This window comes from Carassius gibelio, chromosome B1, assembly GCF_023724105.1.
Source record: "Carassius gibelio isolate Cgi1373 ecotype wild population from Czech Republic chromosome B1, carGib1.2-hapl.c, whole genome shotgun sequence".
Classification (NCBI taxonomy): Eukaryota; Metazoa; Chordata; class Actinopteri; order Cypriniformes; family Cyprinidae; genus Carassius; species Carassius gibelio.
Window position 1 is genome coordinate 7,343,377 of NC_068396.1, and position 19,089 is coordinate 7,362,465.

A 19,089-nucleotide genomic window follows, 5' to 3' on the forward strand; every position below is an offset into this window, starting at 1 on the left:
CACTTATTGAACTGTCTCTCCCTCTGTCTCTATCAGATTTGTGTCAGACTATGCTCTGAATGGCTTCAAGGCTGTGTGCCAACACAAACTCCTCCAAGCCATGCAGAAATCCTACCTAGTCCCTGAGGCGTCTCGAACATACCCTCTATCCCTGTTAGAGTGGACTGCCACCCGCAAAAAAGCACACATGGTGCTCCAAGTGCACTGTTTTGATGGTAAGATCTGGATAATTTGCTCTTACATATATGACAAAAAGAAGAGAATAATTATATATATAATTATATATATGTATATGTATATGTATACATGTATATGTATATGTATATGTGTGTGTGTGTGTATTATAAATAAATTTCAACAAATGTTCATTATTAGGTTAACTATTCTTAAAACAAACTGAGAAAATGCATGTCATCTTTTCCTTTTTTTTAGTATGAGATTAAAAAATAACTTTAAAATAACCAATGCATGAAACAGCATAAAAACAGCAGCAATTCTTGACTCTTGACACCTGGGTTTTAAAACTGATCATTTTTAAAACATTTTGCAACATAGAGCCCCAGTGCTAAATAATGAGATGTAGGTGATGCTGTCCCCCCCCCCCCACCCCCTTCTGTTCTCAATTTCCTTTCCCTCTCTTCTGTCTATGTCAAATAATGCATGTTATTATCAGGTCAGAATGCAAATCAGGCCTGGTGTCATCTGTCCATTCTTTCTTCTCATCTCTTTAATCTCTTTTTCTGTCACTCCCTGTATCTTTCTTTCAGCCTCTCCTCTTTCATCTAATCTCACTCCCGCTCTCTGTCTCTCTGCTTTATTTCACTCCTCTTCTCATCCAGTTACACTGTCTCTCTGTCCTCGTCTGTTTGGGCTGAAGCAGATTAGTCGATATATGATAGTGTGTGTTTGGAATGTGGATGTGTGTGTGTGTGTGTGTGTGTGTGTGTGCTGGTACAGATAAGACGGTCAGTCTGCATGATCTTGACTACTGTTTCCACCCATCAACTCTCTTACAATTACATAACTATTATTAGCTAAAGATGTGAATGACCTCTTATTGGAGGGTTTCCCCTAGTGTGTTGAGCATGAAGTGTTAAATAAAAAATATTTCAGGAATTTCATAAAGGAGTAGTTCACCCTAAAAAAATACATTCGCTCATCATTTACTTTCATGCCATTCTTTATATGATTTATATTATAATGCATTGACTGATGCTCCATAAAGCATATATATATATATATATATATATATATATATATATATATATATATATATATATATATATATATATATATATATATATATATATATATATTATGTACAGTATATAAAAAGAAGTACTGTACATATATAAGAAGCATATAGATTTGCTAATATATGCTTCTTATGCTTCTTCATTGTTCCTTGTGACTATGCTTCTATTTACATTTTACAAACTGGTCATTGCAAATTTAATATTTACTAAATATTTGCTTTAAAAAGACATTTGTCAGCTTTCCTTGTAGGAAGGCAACATGTCAGTTATATTCACAGTATCTCTAGTGACATTAGCTTTTCCACTGGGACCTCACAGATTGAAGTTTTCTTATAGCAAATTTGGATAATCAAGTCAGTTGAAGTTTCTAAGTGTTATGCTGTTACTTTTCTAAGCAACTGGATTTGTCCTTTTTTTAACCGGAAGACCATAAAAAAGCAAAAAGCATAGATTTAGGAGGAACCCAAGCTGTATCTAGAGATGGCAATATCAGAAAGACTTGTGTTTATTTAATTCGAGCCAGTATTATTTGATTATTTCTTTGTAGGTGTATCTTTCCTGTGTCCTGTCCATTCCTGGACAAATGGAGAGGGACTTGCTGGAGACGTTCTACAACACAGGTGATTATTTTATTTATTTTTTCTGCTGAATCTTCAGCTTTACTTGAAAACACAGCATCTTAAGGCTGCAATACACCACAAAACGTTTGCACATATTCGCAGTCTGGATGAAAATCACAGGCATTCTCAAATTGGAGTTAACAGATTTCACAGAAAATTGTGTAGTTTATAAACATAATAGACTTGTAATCATGGTGTCGGTCATCCTGCAGGGGCGTGTCCTCTGAGAGCCGATGGGGTTGGTCAGTTCTGATGAAGGAGCCGGCGCAGTGGGTGGAGTTAGAGGGACACGATTATGTTCTGGATCTGGTGTGTGACCTGGAGCTGCTGCCAGACTTCCCCAAACAGAAAACGTACTTCATCATCTCTACTGAAGACCCCAGCAAGGCACGGCCTAACGCAAGCATGTACGCAGTATATTTAATCATTCACAGCCATGTTTCCATTGTAGTGCTTTCTTGTCATAACATTTAATTAATATGTTTATATGCAGAAGTCTCTTTGGCAGTGGATTCGAAGAGGATGAGAATGGACCGCTCTCATATGCCAACCGAACGAGCGCCGTTGCAGCCAACAGCCTACCAATTTCTGAAGGCAACTACAATCTAGGTAGCCTTTTAAGCCTTTTTAAAGAAGCACAAAATACATCAATCCTTAAGTGGGTGGACATAATGCTGCTGCCCCTTCCCAATCTGATTGGCTGGCGAATGTAATTGCACCGATAGGTCTATTGGCCCGCCAGTGAATAACCGAGCATAACCTCACGAAACACTAAACTGCAGCCCTTGCTTTAATCAGTAGTAGCAGATCTACAGCCCTGCATGTAAAGTAGAATCAGATACACACAGAATGGCTAGATTACATACAGCTGAACTAACCCCGATGGTGTTCTTGTGACCTTTCTGTGTGCGTGCCCCGAGGAGGCAACATTATACAGGTTTAAAGGGGTCTTGCAGAGGTGAATGCACAGGTCATTGATCATTGTTAACTTTTCTGGAGGCAGTAGTTTGCTCTAGTTGTGTACCTTTCTTCACTTGATCTTTTTTTGATGACCGTTTTCTCTGACTCTTAGAGTTTGTTGCTCGAGTAGAATGTTATTTATTTGAAATATTAAATATTTTGTAATATTATCATAGTCTTTTACTGTGGAATTTGATCAGTTTAAAGTGTCTGCTGATACTTTTAAACAGTAGTTGATCTTATGGGGTTTATTTGCTTCATAGGTAAACGCATTATGTATTTTACTGGAATACAGTACAAAGATACAGATTTTGTACGTGAATTCCTGTTCACATTCTCACTTTTTCCTCCTTTTTATTACTCTCTCTCTCTTCTGTCTCGTCATCTCTTTGGCAGACTTAGAACCACCCTATGATGGCACTCAGAGAGGGATGGACCGGTATTTGGACAGCCTGTTTGACCCAGTTCTGTCTGATGGAACTGGGGTACGGTGTCACCTGATTACCTCACACACACAAATGTGAATAAGAGAGAGTGAGAATATGGAAGATTGCTTTACAGCCTTACTGTAATTCACAGAGTCTCATGTATGTGAATGTTGATTGTGTGTGTATTTGGCTGGGCTTCCTATGATCCACACAGCACTAGGAAATAAGTCAAGGCTGTCATTTTTAATGAGGCTTATCCCACACACAGAGAGAGAGGCCAAGAGTCATGCTGTAAACGGCACACACAAGTTACATCAATTAGATTTCTCTAATATGTTTTACAGAAATAGATTAAAAACAGTTGAATGTGTGTGAAAGCACGATCTGACTCACTCCTCTGTATGGTCGGAGCCACAATTTCCTTGCATTATATTATAGGTCTTTGTTTGTTTGTTTTCTTCAGTACGTTAAAGCATTTGGTCAGTAACTAACTGGAATATTCTTTTTCATGTAGGACCTCGATGCATCAGTTTTGTCTGGTAGGATGAAGGGTGGAGGAGGTGTAGGTGGTGATGAAGCACAATCTCCTGCTAGGGTCGTCGTTTCGGCTGCTCTTCAGCCTGGAGGTTCACACTGCTCTCTGCCTAAAAAGTCCAGCTTAAACAAGCAGGAATTTCTTTACTGGTCCAGGCTGGTTTATGCTGGTTTTTGGAGCTGGACTGCCAGCAAAACCTATCCATCTGTTTCTGCATACGTACTGTATATACTGTACTGTATAGCAAATCTCATCCCAAGTATGCAGATCTCAACTGCTTGATTGTTTGTATCACAAAATCGAATCTAATTCTAATCTGGTCAATGCTACTGCAAGGCATTAAGATATTATAAACATGAAAGGAATATTTCACCCAAAGATACACATTTGCTGAAAATGTACTCTCCCTCACCTCAGGCCATCCAAGATGTGTTTCCATAGGCCAGATTTGAAAAAGTTTAGTATTGCATCACTAGCTCACAAACGGATCCACTGCAGTGAATGGGTGCCGTCAAAATGAAAGTCCATACAGCTGATAAAAACATCACAATAATCCCCAAGCAATCCAAACATCTCCAGTCTATCAGTTAACATCTGAAGATAAAATCTGTGTGTTTGTAAGGAACAAATCCATTACTAAGGCATCGTCATCGCTTCTGGCCAAAATAACAGTCCCCTAATAATGCTGAATGAAAAAGTTTATCCTTTAGTGACATTTCACACCATGATCCCCCAAAATATTTGTTTAAGACTGTTTTGGATGCATGATCTGTGCATATTTCTCTCTTGATTCAGGCAAGGTGACATTCTCTACAGAAAACTATATTATGGATAGAGGACACTTATTTTAGCTAGAAGCAACAATATGAACTTAAAACCATCCTAAAGATGGAAATACACATCTTTTCATTCCCCAAATGTTAATTGATGAACTGAAGTTGTGGATTACTCACTGTGATGTTTTTATTCAGCTGTTTGGGCTCCTATTCTGATGGCACCCATTTACTGCAATGTTGTAATGTAATGCAGAGATATAATGCCAGATTTCTCCAAATCTGATGCAATGAAGAAACAAACTCATCTGCATCTTGGATGGCCTGATGTTGTGAACATTTTCAGCAAATATTTATTTTTGGTTTAATTATTCCTCGTTTTTTTGTAAAGCTATTTTGAGACAATGTGTATTGTAAAAACTGATATACAAGTAAATTTGACGTGACTAATAAACCTGGTCAAGCAGCTAATAAACTTAAGAAGCCTGGTAGGGACACCAGCATCCCAAGCAATGCTGATATTTTGAGCTGGACTTGAATTATGAATGCACACAGACATATATTAATGGTGTGCTGGCCATGTATTTGTAATATTTTTCTGCTCTCTGTGTTCTGTAGCAGTGAGAGTCCTGCCACCCATTCCAGGTGCTTCAGTGATGCCCAGGATGCCAGCGGTGCACCCAGTGCCAGGTATTTCTAATTAAATTGAGTTCAGCTTTACAGGGATTGAAATTAAATGATTTGGACAAGTATTCATTATAATGTCTTTCAATTCTGCCTGTCAGACCCACAGCAAACTGTCCTGGCCCAGCAACAACAAACCATCATCAACCAGCAAGCCGTCATTATGGTAATAAAGTCTTTTTAGTTTAGTTTAGTTTAGGGTTATTACTGTTAACTAAATATAAAACCATAAAACATTTTTAGTACTTAAAATAATGATTCATTGAAAGATTTAAATATATACAAAAAACTTTATCATTATTTTAATTTCAACTAGTTGCCAATACTTAAAGTACTAAAGCAAACCTAAATTAAGACTTTATTTTCTTTAAAAAGAAATAACAAAAGTAACACACATAGTTACTAAAAATTCTAATAAAGTTGAAGTGAAAACAGAAAATATACAAATAATATGAAAAACTGTAATAGCACAAAATTGCATAGGGTTCGTTTTTTTTATTTCATATTTAATTTATTTATTATTATTATTAATTTCATCAATTTCAATTAGTTGCTTACAGATTTGGTGACATTTTCATTTTTTTAACATTTTTTTTTTTTAGTGTAAAATGATATGCCCTGAAGGTCAGACTGCAATTAATACAGTTGCTGATATAATAAAACATAACAAAATATTTGCAAAATAAAAAATACAATTTCACCAATAGACAAAAGCTAGGACTACAACAAAAGCATTTTACGTCATCCTGTGTCTGTCGACTGTCTTGCCATCCTCAGGCTCAGCAGATGACCATGCAGGCGATGGCTATGGTGACCAGTCCAGTGTCCAGTCCACCAATGTCTCCCCTCACCAGCCCCCCAACCAGCCCTCCACCCACTCCCTACAGCACTCTGCCGCCTAGCCCGTACCCCGCCATCCCTCCCAGCCCCTACGCTAACCTCCCACCCAGCCCTTACGCCCCACATCCCCTTTCCATGTATACAAGCCCCCTGGTGACCCCCCACCCCACCATCCCCTCCACCTCGATCAACACCACCCCCAGCACCTTAGAGGAGCAACAGAAGCCCCTGGAGAAGAAGAGCGGCCCCCCAACACCACAGCCACGGAGTACCACCACCACAAAGGTGCCCAAGTATTGATATAATCTAATAGTTTATACTGTAAATCTAGTTTATGATTGACCTTGTGTACTAGCAATTTTGTTGACTCTTGACAAATTGCTTGTTCCTTATTGATTTATCACATGACATATTATTGATTGTAATGAAATGGTAATCAATGTACATAACATTCCAAGGTCAATAAAATGTATATATGTAGCATTAAATCGAACATTAAAGATGTATACCTTGTATAGATGTATACCAAAAAATATTTGTATGTCAAATAAATGCTGTTATTTTGAACTTTTAATTGAAAGAACTTGGTGGAGGGATGTTAAATGAATCAAGTTTTCCACAAAAATATTAAGCAGCAAAACCATTTTCAACATTAACAATAAAAATAAATAATAATAAGAAGAAATAAGCTAATCAGAATGATTCTGAAGGATCATGTGGCACTGAAAACTGAGGTAATGATGCTGAAAATTCAGCTTTACCATCAAAGGGATAAATTAAATTTTCAAATATATAAAAATTGAAAGCAGCTATTTTAAATTGCAAAAATATTTCACAATATTCACTATAAACAGCATTTGTGAACATAAATTTAATAAAAAAAAAAAATGTAAACAGTAGATTATAAACTTACCATAGTGTAAAATCAGTTTGTGCAATTAATGTTGTATATTAGAAGGCTGATGAATTTGTTTGCTTTTATTAATTCTTATAAATATTTCTAGCGTTATCATGTTAGTCTGTTGTTTTTGGTTAATTTTTTATTCACCTACATTTATTCAGTCTGTGCATCTGTTTAACTGCTGAGTATGTTTTAATATAAAAACAGCTTTTTTTTTGCTTTGATGATGATTTCTTACCTTTCACTAAATTAATTTCAGGCTGTTTCATCTAATGGGACATTAGGGAAGAAGCAAGCCCCTGCTGCACCAATTAAACTTGACAGCAGGCCTGCCAAAAGACATGGTGTGTCAATGCATTCGATCATATATCTGCGTGTTCAAGACTAACATGTCCAACAATTGAAAAATATGCATTTAATGTTACTTCTGCATATTCCAACCCTTTATTTTTCTTTCTCTCTCAGCTCCTGTTGCCGTCACAGGTCCCATGCGTTCTGCTCCGGCTCCTGGCACAGAGGTGGTGAAATATTCGGTCTCCAACTCCGAGCACATCGTTCCCAGCCACAACATTAAAGATATCATAAAACAATATCAAACACCGCTCCCAGAACCCGTGCCCCAGATACAGAGGTGTGTTACCTGTGTACACTATTTGTGCCAAAGTTTCATTCATCAGGTGATTTTATTTCCATTCTTATTATTGGCCTCAATGGCATGTGTTTGATGACAGGCGGGAAGGGAAAGGTTTTATGAAGAAGATGAACCCACATGATGAGGCAATGCAGATCCTACAAACACAGAGGGACAATCCACCTCCTCCACAGGTATGTCTACCAATCACTATCACTTCTGTAATAACCAATTAAACCATTTTTGAACTATTAAGCTCCGCTAGCCACCAATAATTTATCATTAGTCATCGGATGTAAAGTTATACTACACAAGTGGGCACTTGGTCTAAACTCTCCATAGAGCCCCATTTAAATCTCAGCATTTTTTTTTTACAAAAAGGTTTATGAAATATTTAATCTTGCTGTGTGTGTAATAACTGTTTGTGCAGAGAAAGGCTCCCACTCCAGCTGCTGTGTCCAGAGATCAAGGCCTCAAACCAACTAGAAGCAGCAAGAAGAAAGCACCAGAGCCACCACTGACTTTACCTCCACCAGGTCAACAACACAGAGACTCACGTAACTTACAAAAACACCACGGTGTTATGATGTAGTTTTTGAAGACTGCCATGGTGAAGTACCTTACTATTGTAAATATTATTGTAACTATTTGCATGATACAGTGCCATGGTATAGATCAGAGTATCACTGTAAATCCATTTGATAGAGGACTGTTATTTGAAATGGTAGATTAGTTCAAAATTTTACTGTTTTATTTCATTTTTCCAATGCAGCCTTGGTGAGCAAAATAGATGACTTTCAATTACATTAAAAAACCGTGCAGACTCCAGATTTTTGGACAGTAGCATACATATAGCTCAATTGGTAGAGCATTGCTTTATCAAGGGCAAGGTTGGGGGTTTGATTTTCCGGGAACACATGATAGGTAAAAATTGATAGCCTGAATGCACTGTAAGTTGGTTTGGATAAAATCGTCTGCTACATGCATAAATGCATATATTTATTTATTTATTTATTTATTTAATTTAAATTTACATATGCATTTGTCCTCAACCATCTTTCTCCATCTCTCTCACACACCAGTGTCCAGAGATCTTCCGGTGGAATCTGAGAGCATCCAAACACAGCTGCACAAGAGCAGCACAGAGGAGCATTACACTTACACAAACGTTCCCTGGAAGATATACCTGCGGAAGGAGGTGTGTGTTCAGTGTGTCGTTTGTTTATGAGTGTGTACTTCACAGAACTAATGCTGCTGTACAAATTGCTGTAGGTCTTCTATCCTAAAGACACTTGGAATCATCCTCTGGTGCTGAACCTCATATTCAAACAGGTGAGTGCTAAATAAACTCCAGTACTGAATTAAACTAAAATAGAATTTGACATTTTTTGTTATTCTGTATATAAAAAACATATTTTATAATATACAATACTGTTCAAAATTGAGTTCTCTGTAAGAAGTCTCTTATGCTCAGGGTACAATTATATTATTAAAAAATGCAGTAAAAACAGTAATATTATTACAATGTTTTAAAATGTTATTTATTCCTGTGATCAAAGCTGAATTTTCATCATCATTACTACAGTCTTCAGTGTCACACGATCCTTCAGAAATCATTCTTATAAGATGATTTGCTGCTTAAGAGACAACTCTTTTTATCAATCTTGAGAATAGTTGTGGCGTTCTTTGATTATTAGAATGTTTGAAAGAACAGCATTTATTTGAAATAGAAATATTATAATTTCTCTATTGTCTCTTTTGATCCATTTTTATGGATCCTTGCTGAATAAGCATTAATTTTATAAAGTATGAAAGTATCTTGCCTTCATTCGTAAATGTATCATGTATTTCTTGTTTTTAAATTGTGTTTTTCAGATTGTTAATGACACATTTACTGAAGCCTGTGTGCGCATTACTAAAGAGGAGAGGCAGAAGATGAAATCCTTGTTTGGTGAGGATTTCTGCTCAATGTGAAATTATCTTCCTAGAGAACTTGTTCAGTTTACTGTTTGTGATGACTACACTGATCTGTTATTACGGTACATGTGTTTGTTTCATAGCACAATACGGCATCGAGCCAAACATAGATGTTCAGGATGAAAGTGTGAAGAAAGCTGTGATTACAGCTGCCAGGGAGTCATGGGAGATTTATTTTTCTCGCCTTTTTCCTGCGTCTGTGAGTTCCATTTCCTGGCAGTCTGTTAGTGTGAATGCAACGGACCGATGTGTCACCAGCGTGTGTGTTTGCAGGGCAGTGTGGGTACTGGAGTGCAGGTGTTGGCAGTGTCTCACTCTGGTATCAAACTTCTCAAGACGGTAAAACACAGCACTACGGCGCCAGACTACTTCCGAGTGCTCCGTGCGTACAGGTGCGTCATCCCTCGAGCCGTCTAACCATCTGTCAGCAGTACATCTTCTAAAGCATCTAAACTCTCGTGCTCTCTCACAGCTACACAGACATCCTGTTTGTGACCATCCCCTCTCCAAACATGCTGGAGTTTAATCTGATGAATGAGAAACTGATTCTGTTCTCGGCCAAAGCACCTCAGATCAAACATATGATTGATCTCTACATCTCTCATCTAAAGGAGGTACAGAAAGGGCTTTGAATTCTCATTTGGTTATTTCTTTAGGAGACTTCAGAGTGTCAATGGCCCTGATTTTAATTCAGAACGTTCTTCCGCAGGATTCTGAGTATGTCGTAGCAGAGAGAAACTTCATCACAGAGGACAGAGCTCTTCTCAGCTTCCATAAAGGAGATATCATTCGTCTGCAGGCCATGGATGGATTAGAGGAGGGTGAGAAGAAGTGCACTCGCATGCACACATTCAAATCTGTAGATCTTTCCCACAGTCCGTGATGTCATGCATGAAAGTTTGTAGTGGGGGAAATATTGACACCCAAATACAAGAAAGTGTTGAGTCCAATTTTAAAAATTTACAAGGTTACAAATGGTTTCTATTTCAAATAAATGCTGTTTCTATAAACATACTATTCTTCGAATCCTGAAAAAACAACCTGGTTTCAACATCAACTGCTGCTCAACTGGTTTCAACATTAATAATATAATAATTAATTAAAAAAAACATGTTTTTAAACCAGCATATTAGTATGATTTCTGATTGATCATGTGTCACTGAAGACTGGAGTTATGATGCTGAAAATTCAGCTTTGCCATTACAGGAATAAGTTTTTTTTTTTTTATGAAAATTTAAAATAGTTATTTAAAAGTGCAACTCTTCGATCAATTCAATTCAGCCTCGGTGAGCATAAGCGACGTATGAGACCCCAAACTGTTCTGTATACAGTGGTTTGGTTTAATTGCAAGTCAGTAAACGTAATGCTGCCTCTGCAGGAAAATCTCTAGAATAGAGCTTATAATATTTGCTTTCCATCAGAAGAGCTGCAGTTAACCTCGGGAAGGCTTGTTCTTGATTCTCCAGGAAATCTGTGAGGGGGACCGTACAGTGCATGATCACAGCAATACATAAACCACTGTGTATGCATTTTAGAGGAAGAACAGTGACTTTTTCATGGTTTGCATGTTTGTGTTTGTGTTTCAGGTCAGAGATACGGCTGCGTGGTGAAGAAAAAGGTCATTTACCTCGAGGAGCTGAAGAGAGGCACACCAGATTTTGGTTTGACATTTACCATACAGTATTTTTTTTTTGTTTGTTTGTTTGTAGGATGCTTTCAATTGTGAAACTACACTTGAAATAAGAGATATTTCATAATTTAATGAATGAAATATTGAGATGCATTATTTTTTTATGTAAATAAAAAGCGAAATAACGACATAATACTCTGTTTTTCCTTTTTTTTTCAGAAATTGCAAGTAAATTTCACAAAATATATATATATTTTTAAAATGAATAGTGTAATAAGTCTGACATTTTTCATTAGAAAGACTGATAAGAAAGTATTTTATTTTCAAATGTACTACAATAATCTGTTTTAATTACAAAAAAAAGGAAATAGCTGTTTAAGCAGAACAAATCATGGGTGATGAATGTTTTTCCAGGCTGGCGTTACGGGGCAGTGCAGGGTCGGAGTGGAGCCTTCCCTATGGACTGTGTGGTTCCTGTAGCTGCTCCTGATTTCCTGAGTCTCCCAGCGGAGAGGAGAGACGAGCCGAGAGACAGACAGGGTCGAGTGGCAGCATCAGGAGCTATCGCTCTCGCTGTGGCCTCCACTGCAGCTGCACATGAGCTGGACCCATCACTAGAGGTATTCCACATATTCACTACTAGGTGTCTGATAGCTGATAGAATGTCTATACCTTATGCCATGTTATATAATGATTGCACATGTGGTCACAGTAGAAGTGCCTGAAATGAAACCTTAATTAGTCTTTGAAAATAAAATGTGTGAATTTTTACTGTCATTGCTCTGAAGGTATATTACTAACATTAGATACTTGTTAATGTGTTTGTTTTGTGATTGTTAGTCTGCTGGATTCGGGGAATTCGGTGACTCTGAAGCTGAGGGGAATATTCTTTTGGACAGCCAGTACAACATGGTGGAGTTTGCCAGGAAACATTTCAGAACGTCAGATGGAAGCAAGAGGTTAACCACTATTATAATAGAAAAAAAAGTGTTATTTTTTATTTGTATATATGTTTTTAAAATCTGAGTCAAACACAGGACTAAATCTAAATGTTGCAATTTTTTATGTGACTAGTGATTCGTTCAGAGATAAATCCAAAAAAGGTAAAGGAAATAAAGACCCTGCAGAGATGGTGAAATTCAGCAAGGTACTGTGCCCACTATGCATACATAAACATACTAATTCATTAATATATTAATACAAATACATATGCACTTACACGTCTGTTCAAAGCTTTGGCCTTTGGGGTCTTTTTTTCCAAGAAATGGAAAAAACAACAGAAGTACATTTACAGTGTTACAAAAGATTATTTTTCAAATAAATTCTGTTTATTTGAATTTTCCATTCATTAATAAAGCTTGAAAAATATATATATCAGGTTTTCCACAAAAATATCAAACAACAAAAACTATTCTGAGTTTTTTTTAATTGTGGTAGTATTTCAAAACATTTCTGTTTTTACTGATTTTTTTATTAAATAAATGCAACCTTAGTGAGCATAACTTTTGAATTAAGTATACATATGTGACCCTGGACCACAAAACCTTAAGTCTTAAGTCACTGGGGTATATTTTTAGCAATAGCCAAAATTATTAATTTTTATTTTATGCCAAAAATCATTAATGTATATTGTGTAAAGATCATGATCCATGAAGATATTTTGTAACTTTCCTACTGTAAATATATCAAAACTTAATTTTTGATTAGTAATATTTATTGCTAAGAACTTCCTTTGGAAAACTTCAAAGGCGATTTTCTCAATATTTATATTTTTTGGCACCCTAAGATTCCAGATTTTCAAATAGTTGTATCTCGGGCCAAATATTGTCCTATCATAACAAACCATACATCAATGGGAAGATTATTTATTCAGCTTTTGGATGTTGTATAAATCTTAATTTTGAAAAAATTACACTTAAGAATGGTTTTGTGGTCCTGGGTCACAATTACATATTCATAGAAAATGCACATAAATTCCCATTTAAAACTTTGATGTCTTGTTTTCTCCAGAACCCTATCCTAGAGTCCCTCATAGACTTCACTGACCCCAACATGAACCGGGTTGCTTCTGAAATTTTCCTAGGTGAGAAAATCACAGCCACTCCATCTGCTCTACTTTTTGATATGCATCATATCTCAAAAAGTTATTCTTTGTTCTTGTTTTGGATGTAGCCATAATGAAGTTCATGGGAGATCATCCTCTCAGGGGCCAATCGGAGCAGTTTGTGGTTTGCACCTTCCTGAAGGTAAAGCACAACCTCTCAACCATGTGACCAGCTGTACTGTTGCCATAATGCACATAGACTCCCAATTGTGTTTATTTACTCATTTTACTTTTGGCCATAACTCTACTAATACACATCAATGTTTGTGTAGTTAACGGGTGAATATGGACTGATGAAGGATGAGGCGTACTGTCAAGTCCTCAAACAGATTACAGCCAATACCAGCTCTAAACCGTGAGATACACACTTCTTCTTCTTCTTTGCTTGTTTGATGGGTCTCTGTGTTAAGCTGTGAGCGTTTGATTGTGTTGTGTTGTGTTGCAGGGACAGCTGTCAGAAGGGCTGGCGTTTACTCTACATCCTGACAGCATTTTTCCGCTGCTCTGAAGTGCTCAAACCATTCGTACTCAAGTTCCTGCGAGACATCTGCAGAAGTCCAGAAGTGCTTTTTCATGGTACCACATGTACACATTTAACATATGTTAGTCTCCAAATTAAAGCACTATTTTTATGAGGCACACTGATCTAATATTATTTGATGTGTGATCAACAGGAATTGCTAAAGCTTGTGAGCAGAACCTGAGAAAGACCTTTCAGTTCGGTGGCAGGAGTGTTTACCCCAGTAGTATGGAGCTCAAAGCCATAATGGTCAGTAAATAGACATAAACACAAGACCATATATACACCCACACCTCTGTTACACACATTCACACAAACAACTTTTCGAAAATATGGGATCCATGTGATTTGATGCAGTTTGAAGCAAAGATCTAAAGTTTCTATTGATCGAAAGAACACAAAAAATTTATCATTTTCCATTTTGTAGTCTGGAGTAATGATGCTGAAATTTCTGCTTTGCATCACAAGAATAAAGTGTTACATTTATTTAAGTAGAAAAGCTTTTATAAATTGCAATAATGTTTCATATTATTACTTTTTTCGCTGTATGTGCTTTGGAAATTTCTTTCAAAAACTTTTTAAAAAATCATACCGACCCCAGACTTTTCTTCAGTAGTTTATGGGATATAAATTAGAGTCTAATTATGTTTCGTGTATGTGTTTTCAGGCTGGTCGAAGCTCAAAGCGACAGCTCTTTCTATTTCCTGGAGGAATTGAGAGACATTTGAAGATCAAGACCTGCTCAGTATGTCTCTTTTCTTGTGTGGCAGTGTATATCTTTTATTGCATGTGATTATATTGGTAAGTTGAGATAGAAGCTGAAGTTGCTTTGTGTGCAGGTTGCACTGGATGTCATAGAGGAGTTATGTTATGAGATGGCGTTACAAAGGCTGGAGGCAATGGATGAGTACACAGTTTTCATAGTGATCAACAGAGGTACTTTATTATAACTTTAAAGAAAACAGTAATGATAAATACACAACAAAAGTTTTTGAACAGTAAGATTTTGAATGTTTTTTAAGCACCAAGCATGCATTTATATGCATTTATTTGATCCAAAGTACAGCAAAAACAGTAACATTTTAAAATATTTTTACTATTTAAAATAACTGTTTTCTAATTGAATATATTATCAAATGTAGTTTATTCCTGTGAATCAAAGCTGAATTATTTGCAACATAAGTTTTTTTTTCTGGTATAGTTTACTGTATTAGCATCAACACCAATGCACGATAACGTTCTGTTCATTATAAGTATGCACTGCAGTTTTGTCGTCTGCCACTTTAATACTCATACTTTTTAAAGCAGCATGGATTCTGACTGGCTGTGAATGTTTTTATTATTATTATTAAAAAATGAAAAAAAAAAATTTACTTTGCAAAAAAGTTTCAAAGAGTAGTATTCTTTACTATTTCATGACCTCATATTGCATGTTTAATTCTGCGATTGTTAACTTTTATTAGACCAAATAATGAGACACATTAAAAAGTTACAGCTGCTTTTACATCTGGTTTATTAATGACACTAGAAATGAAAAATCAAGTCAAGATTATTGCATTTTGTGCTATATTTGTTCCTTTAAGCAAACGTTGGAATAAGTAGGTCATAGATGTTGTACTTTTAACAATATGAATAAATTAAGATAAAATAAAAAACTTCAACAACATGAGTAGTATGCCATTTTGAACATACCCCACCAGATTTATTGACTCATATTTTTGGTGATGTCATCCAGGTCAGAATGTGCGGCCCCTCAATAAGAGAGAGTACATATTAGACATCGCAACAGAGGCGGAGCAGATTGATCCCAACTACAGCTTCTGGTTCAGACGAGTCATCTGGGCCCATCCGCTCAAGTTCGACAACGAGCTCTGTGTCACCATGCACTATAACCAGGCAAGACATGTCTGTCCTATCACATCTGTCCTAACCAGACACAATGCACTAACACTTTTGAATGGTAGTGTAAATATAGTATATACATAACACATACACAATACAGAACATCATAATGTATCTACACCTATATGGTTCCTTCACTGTTGTGTGTTTGTATTTGCACAGGTTCTGCCAGACTACCTGAAGGGTCTGTTGAATGTCGTACCTCAGGGAAAGATCAGTGAACAGCAGTTTAACCAGTTTGCCAAACTTGCTGCTCTTCAACACAGAGCCAAAGACAGTCTCTACACCCCTACTATGTATGTTCCAATTTTAGTGAACCTTTGTTCTCTGTGTACTTTTAAATATACATATAATTTGACCAAATTTACACCCTATGAGTAATATGCGGGAATCAGAATGGTCCTCTGAAAATTTTTTTTGGTTTTTACCCCACAAGATAATCAGCATCAATAACTGAAGCCATTTTCAGTATCAGCTCAAACATTTGTCAAGGTATTCTAAGACCAAGTTATCTGAGATATGTTAATGACATTGGATTGTCAGCAATTTATCTAATTTACAGTAAAAACAGTAATGTTGTGAAATATTATTGCAATTAAAAAACATTTTTTCTATTTTAATATATTGTAAAAATGTAATTTATTTCTGTGATGCAAAGATGAATTTACAGCATCAAAACAGTTGTGCTGCCTAATATTTTTGTGAAAACTGTGATCTATATTTTTCGGATAGAAAGAACAACTTTTATTTTAAACAAGGCTGTTGTAAATGCCTTTACTGTTGCTTTTAATCAATTTAATACATCTTAGCTAAAAATAAGTATTAACTTATTACAGACAAAAAGCTTACTGCCCCCAAACTTTAAACAGTCTTTTATTTTCCTGAAGATTTTTTAAAAGTAACATCAAATACAAAGCTGACATCCTGCCCTATGAAAAAGACAACTCTGGGCACTGCTTTCTTGTTAAAAAAACTTTTCACGTTTGTGATCCTGAACCATAAAACCAGTCATAAGGTTCAAATATCATCTGAAAGCTGAAAAATTATGCTTTCCTTTTGATGTATGGTTTGTTAGGATAATAGGACAATATTAATCAAGATACATCTATTTAAAAATCTGTCTGAATTAAGTTCCAAACAGTGCATATTACTGATCAAAAATTAAGTTTTTATATATGGAAATGTACAAAATATCTTGAATGGTTTTGTGCTCAAGGGTCACATAATGACTCGAAAATGTTCTCTTTCTGTAGTCATGAGTTGACAGAATACATCCCAGTCGAGATCTTTGGCAGACAGGTGCCTCAGCAGTGGATGCAACTGGTTGCCCAACATGTACATGCCGTCCAAAGCCTGAACCCTCACCAGGCCAGATCCCAGTTCCTGGGTATTTTATTCTTTTATTTACCTCTTTGTAATTAGGTATTACCATGATGTAAAGCAAGGTTTGTTGAATTGTGTTTTTGTTTGAACTTCAGGTTTGGTGTGTGCATTTCCAATGTTTGGATCGTCCTTCTTTTACATCCAAAGCAGCAGCAACAGCACCATCTCTGCACCGTGCATCCTCGCCGTCAATCAGAACGGACTGCACTTCCTGCACAAAGACACTCATGTGAGTATCACAGACACAGAGACTTATAACAGAGGTCCTAAAAAGCTCTTGTGGTAGTTCCACAAAATAAGGCCTCAAATTGGAGCAGAAATTAATAAAGTCGTGGCACTAATGTTGCATCTTCCTTAGTGTTTTTGTCTTGTTTCCCAATCTAAACATTCTTAAATCAGGATACATTCACTTGAGATGAGAAATAAAGACATGAAGTTTTCATATTTTAACAAAATTGAGTTTATGATTAAAACAAGAACTTATATCTGACAGATATTTATTGTTTCGAATTTTTTAAATTCATAAATTTACTTAATTTGGAGGAAAGGGTACTGAGGAAGAACTTCATGCAGTGTGATTGGAGTAAAAGTTAATTCTATATTTTAGATAAGCTGGGTTTAAAAAGTTATAGAGATTGGTTAGCTAAAATTATTATTTTAAACTGAAGTACTGCTAATATAACTCCTCAAACATTTACATATAGAGAACATATTGATGTATTGTGTCCCCTCGCTTAAATTATCTTCAATAGGTCTTAAAATGTTCTTCAAAAGTCTTATATTTGCTTTCATCAACCCTGCAGAAACCCTCTAATGTTTTCAGTTTTTCTAATTGATTTTCTGATGGCAGGAGGTGCAGGTGAAGTTCCAGCTGAAGCTGATTCAGTCAGCTCACACACAGCGGCCCAGCGCCGGATCCAGTTACCCTTATGTAGACGTCGTGATAGGGGACTTAACCAATCACAGAGTCACACAGTTACAGCTGGAACAGGTAACACACATTCAGCACCATGAGAACAGTGTGAAAGTATGAATGAGTGGTTTATGAGCATGTATGTTGTTTGTAGGGTCTGGAGCTGTGTCGGGTTATCGCCATGCACATTGAGAATATGCTCTCTGTCCGAGAGAAGAGGCTGACGCTGCCACCCAGTGAAATCACCATGCTATAACAAAACCATATACAGATACAAACAGTCTGTATACGAACGAATACTATGCTTTCTGTATGTTTATTTTCTATCAGGTTATTTTAATGACTAAACCAAACCTCTTTATGCACTGTTTGCACTAATCATGTGTATTTGTTCACATGTTATGTATAGAAAACACACGATGAATAAAAGCATTATTTTTGTATTAAACGCATAATATTTATACAGATGGATTATTATTATTATTATGGAAAATTGTCCTTTGGTACTGTAGATGTGAAAGTATTGAAATGTTTTATTTGAAACGTTTACCACATGCACATAAGTTTGAATGAAGAGAGATGTTACTCAGGAGAACAGCATGAATGTAATCTTTTTTTCAATCACATTCTCTCACAGAGACTTGCAATGAAATGTAAATTTCAGAGTAACGCAATGACATTTTTTCACAGTCAAACTTTGTGTATTTAGCTGTTAGTTGACATTAGTTAACATACAAGACCGAGGTCAGAATATTTGTATTGATTTTTTTCTACAATTTTCTTAATAAATGTATTGATTGAAACCTAAATTAATAAATTTGCCTACTGTAATTGTCTATAACTTTCACAGTATTTTGGATAAACAGGAATATGAATATCACGTCTGAGATCTGAGATCTAATTTATATAATGAATATACACCAAATTGTTAACTATAAGCTTCTTGTTTTAGTTTTTTTTTTTCATTCTGAGAAACGAGATTACTAAGAAACCCCTTTGTATCTGAGGCATGGGACTTCATGATCTCTGGTA

The 19,089-nt window shown here is 36.1% G+C and overlaps 1 protein-coding gene across 1 annotated transcript in view; it reads left to right on the forward strand.

Moving 5' to 3' along the window:
• Positions 1-18,831, forward strand: part of myo15ab (myosin XVAb) — a 38,021-nt gene extending 19,190 nt beyond the window's left edge. Inside the window, exons 31-67 of the mRNA XM_052545838.1 lie at positions 37-215; positions 1,804-1,876; positions 2,089-2,283; positions 2,370-2,485; positions 3,233-3,321; positions 3,779-3,890; positions 5,191-5,262; positions 5,358-5,422; positions 6,034-6,381; positions 7,257-7,341; positions 7,463-7,628; positions 7,729-7,822; positions 8,059-8,164; positions 8,711-8,826; positions 8,901-8,960; positions 9,504-9,579; positions 9,689-9,804; positions 9,879-9,997; positions 10,078-10,219; positions 10,315-10,426; positions 11,192-11,266; positions 11,650-11,946; positions 12,110-12,194; positions 12,310-12,382; positions 13,246-13,318; positions 13,408-13,481; positions 13,612-13,694; positions 13,785-13,915; positions 14,014-14,108; positions 14,527-14,604; positions 14,699-14,795; positions 15,595-15,755; positions 15,924-16,057; positions 17,015-17,148; positions 17,240-17,373; positions 17,995-18,135; positions 18,212-18,831. Coding sequence (XP_052401798.1) covers positions 37-215; positions 1,804-1,876; positions 2,089-2,283; positions 2,370-2,485; positions 3,233-3,321; positions 3,779-3,890; positions 5,191-5,262; positions 5,358-5,422; positions 6,034-6,381; positions 7,257-7,341; positions 7,463-7,628; positions 7,729-7,822; positions 8,059-8,164; positions 8,711-8,826; positions 8,901-8,960; positions 9,504-9,579; positions 9,689-9,804; positions 9,879-9,997; positions 10,078-10,219; positions 10,315-10,426; positions 11,192-11,266; positions 11,650-11,946; positions 12,110-12,194; positions 12,310-12,382; positions 13,246-13,318; positions 13,408-13,481; positions 13,612-13,694; positions 13,785-13,915; positions 14,014-14,108; positions 14,527-14,604; positions 14,699-14,795; positions 15,595-15,755; positions 15,924-16,057; positions 17,015-17,148; positions 17,240-17,373; positions 17,995-18,135; positions 18,212-18,313 — 4,408 coding nt within the window. The 3' untranslated portion in view covers positions 18,314-18,831. The remainder of the gene's footprint in view (positions 1-36; positions 216-1,803; positions 1,877-2,088; positions 2,284-2,369; positions 2,486-3,232; positions 3,322-3,778; positions 3,891-5,190; positions 5,263-5,357; positions 5,423-6,033; positions 6,382-7,256; positions 7,342-7,462; positions 7,629-7,728; positions 7,823-8,058; positions 8,165-8,710; positions 8,827-8,900; positions 8,961-9,503; positions 9,580-9,688; positions 9,805-9,878; positions 9,998-10,077; positions 10,220-10,314; positions 10,427-11,191; positions 11,267-11,649; positions 11,947-12,109; positions 12,195-12,309; positions 12,383-13,245; positions 13,319-13,407; positions 13,482-13,611; positions 13,695-13,784; positions 13,916-14,013; positions 14,109-14,526; positions 14,605-14,698; positions 14,796-15,594; positions 15,756-15,923; positions 16,058-17,014; positions 17,149-17,239; positions 17,374-17,994; positions 18,136-18,211) is intronic.
• Positions 18,832-19,089: the final 258 nt, after the last annotated feature.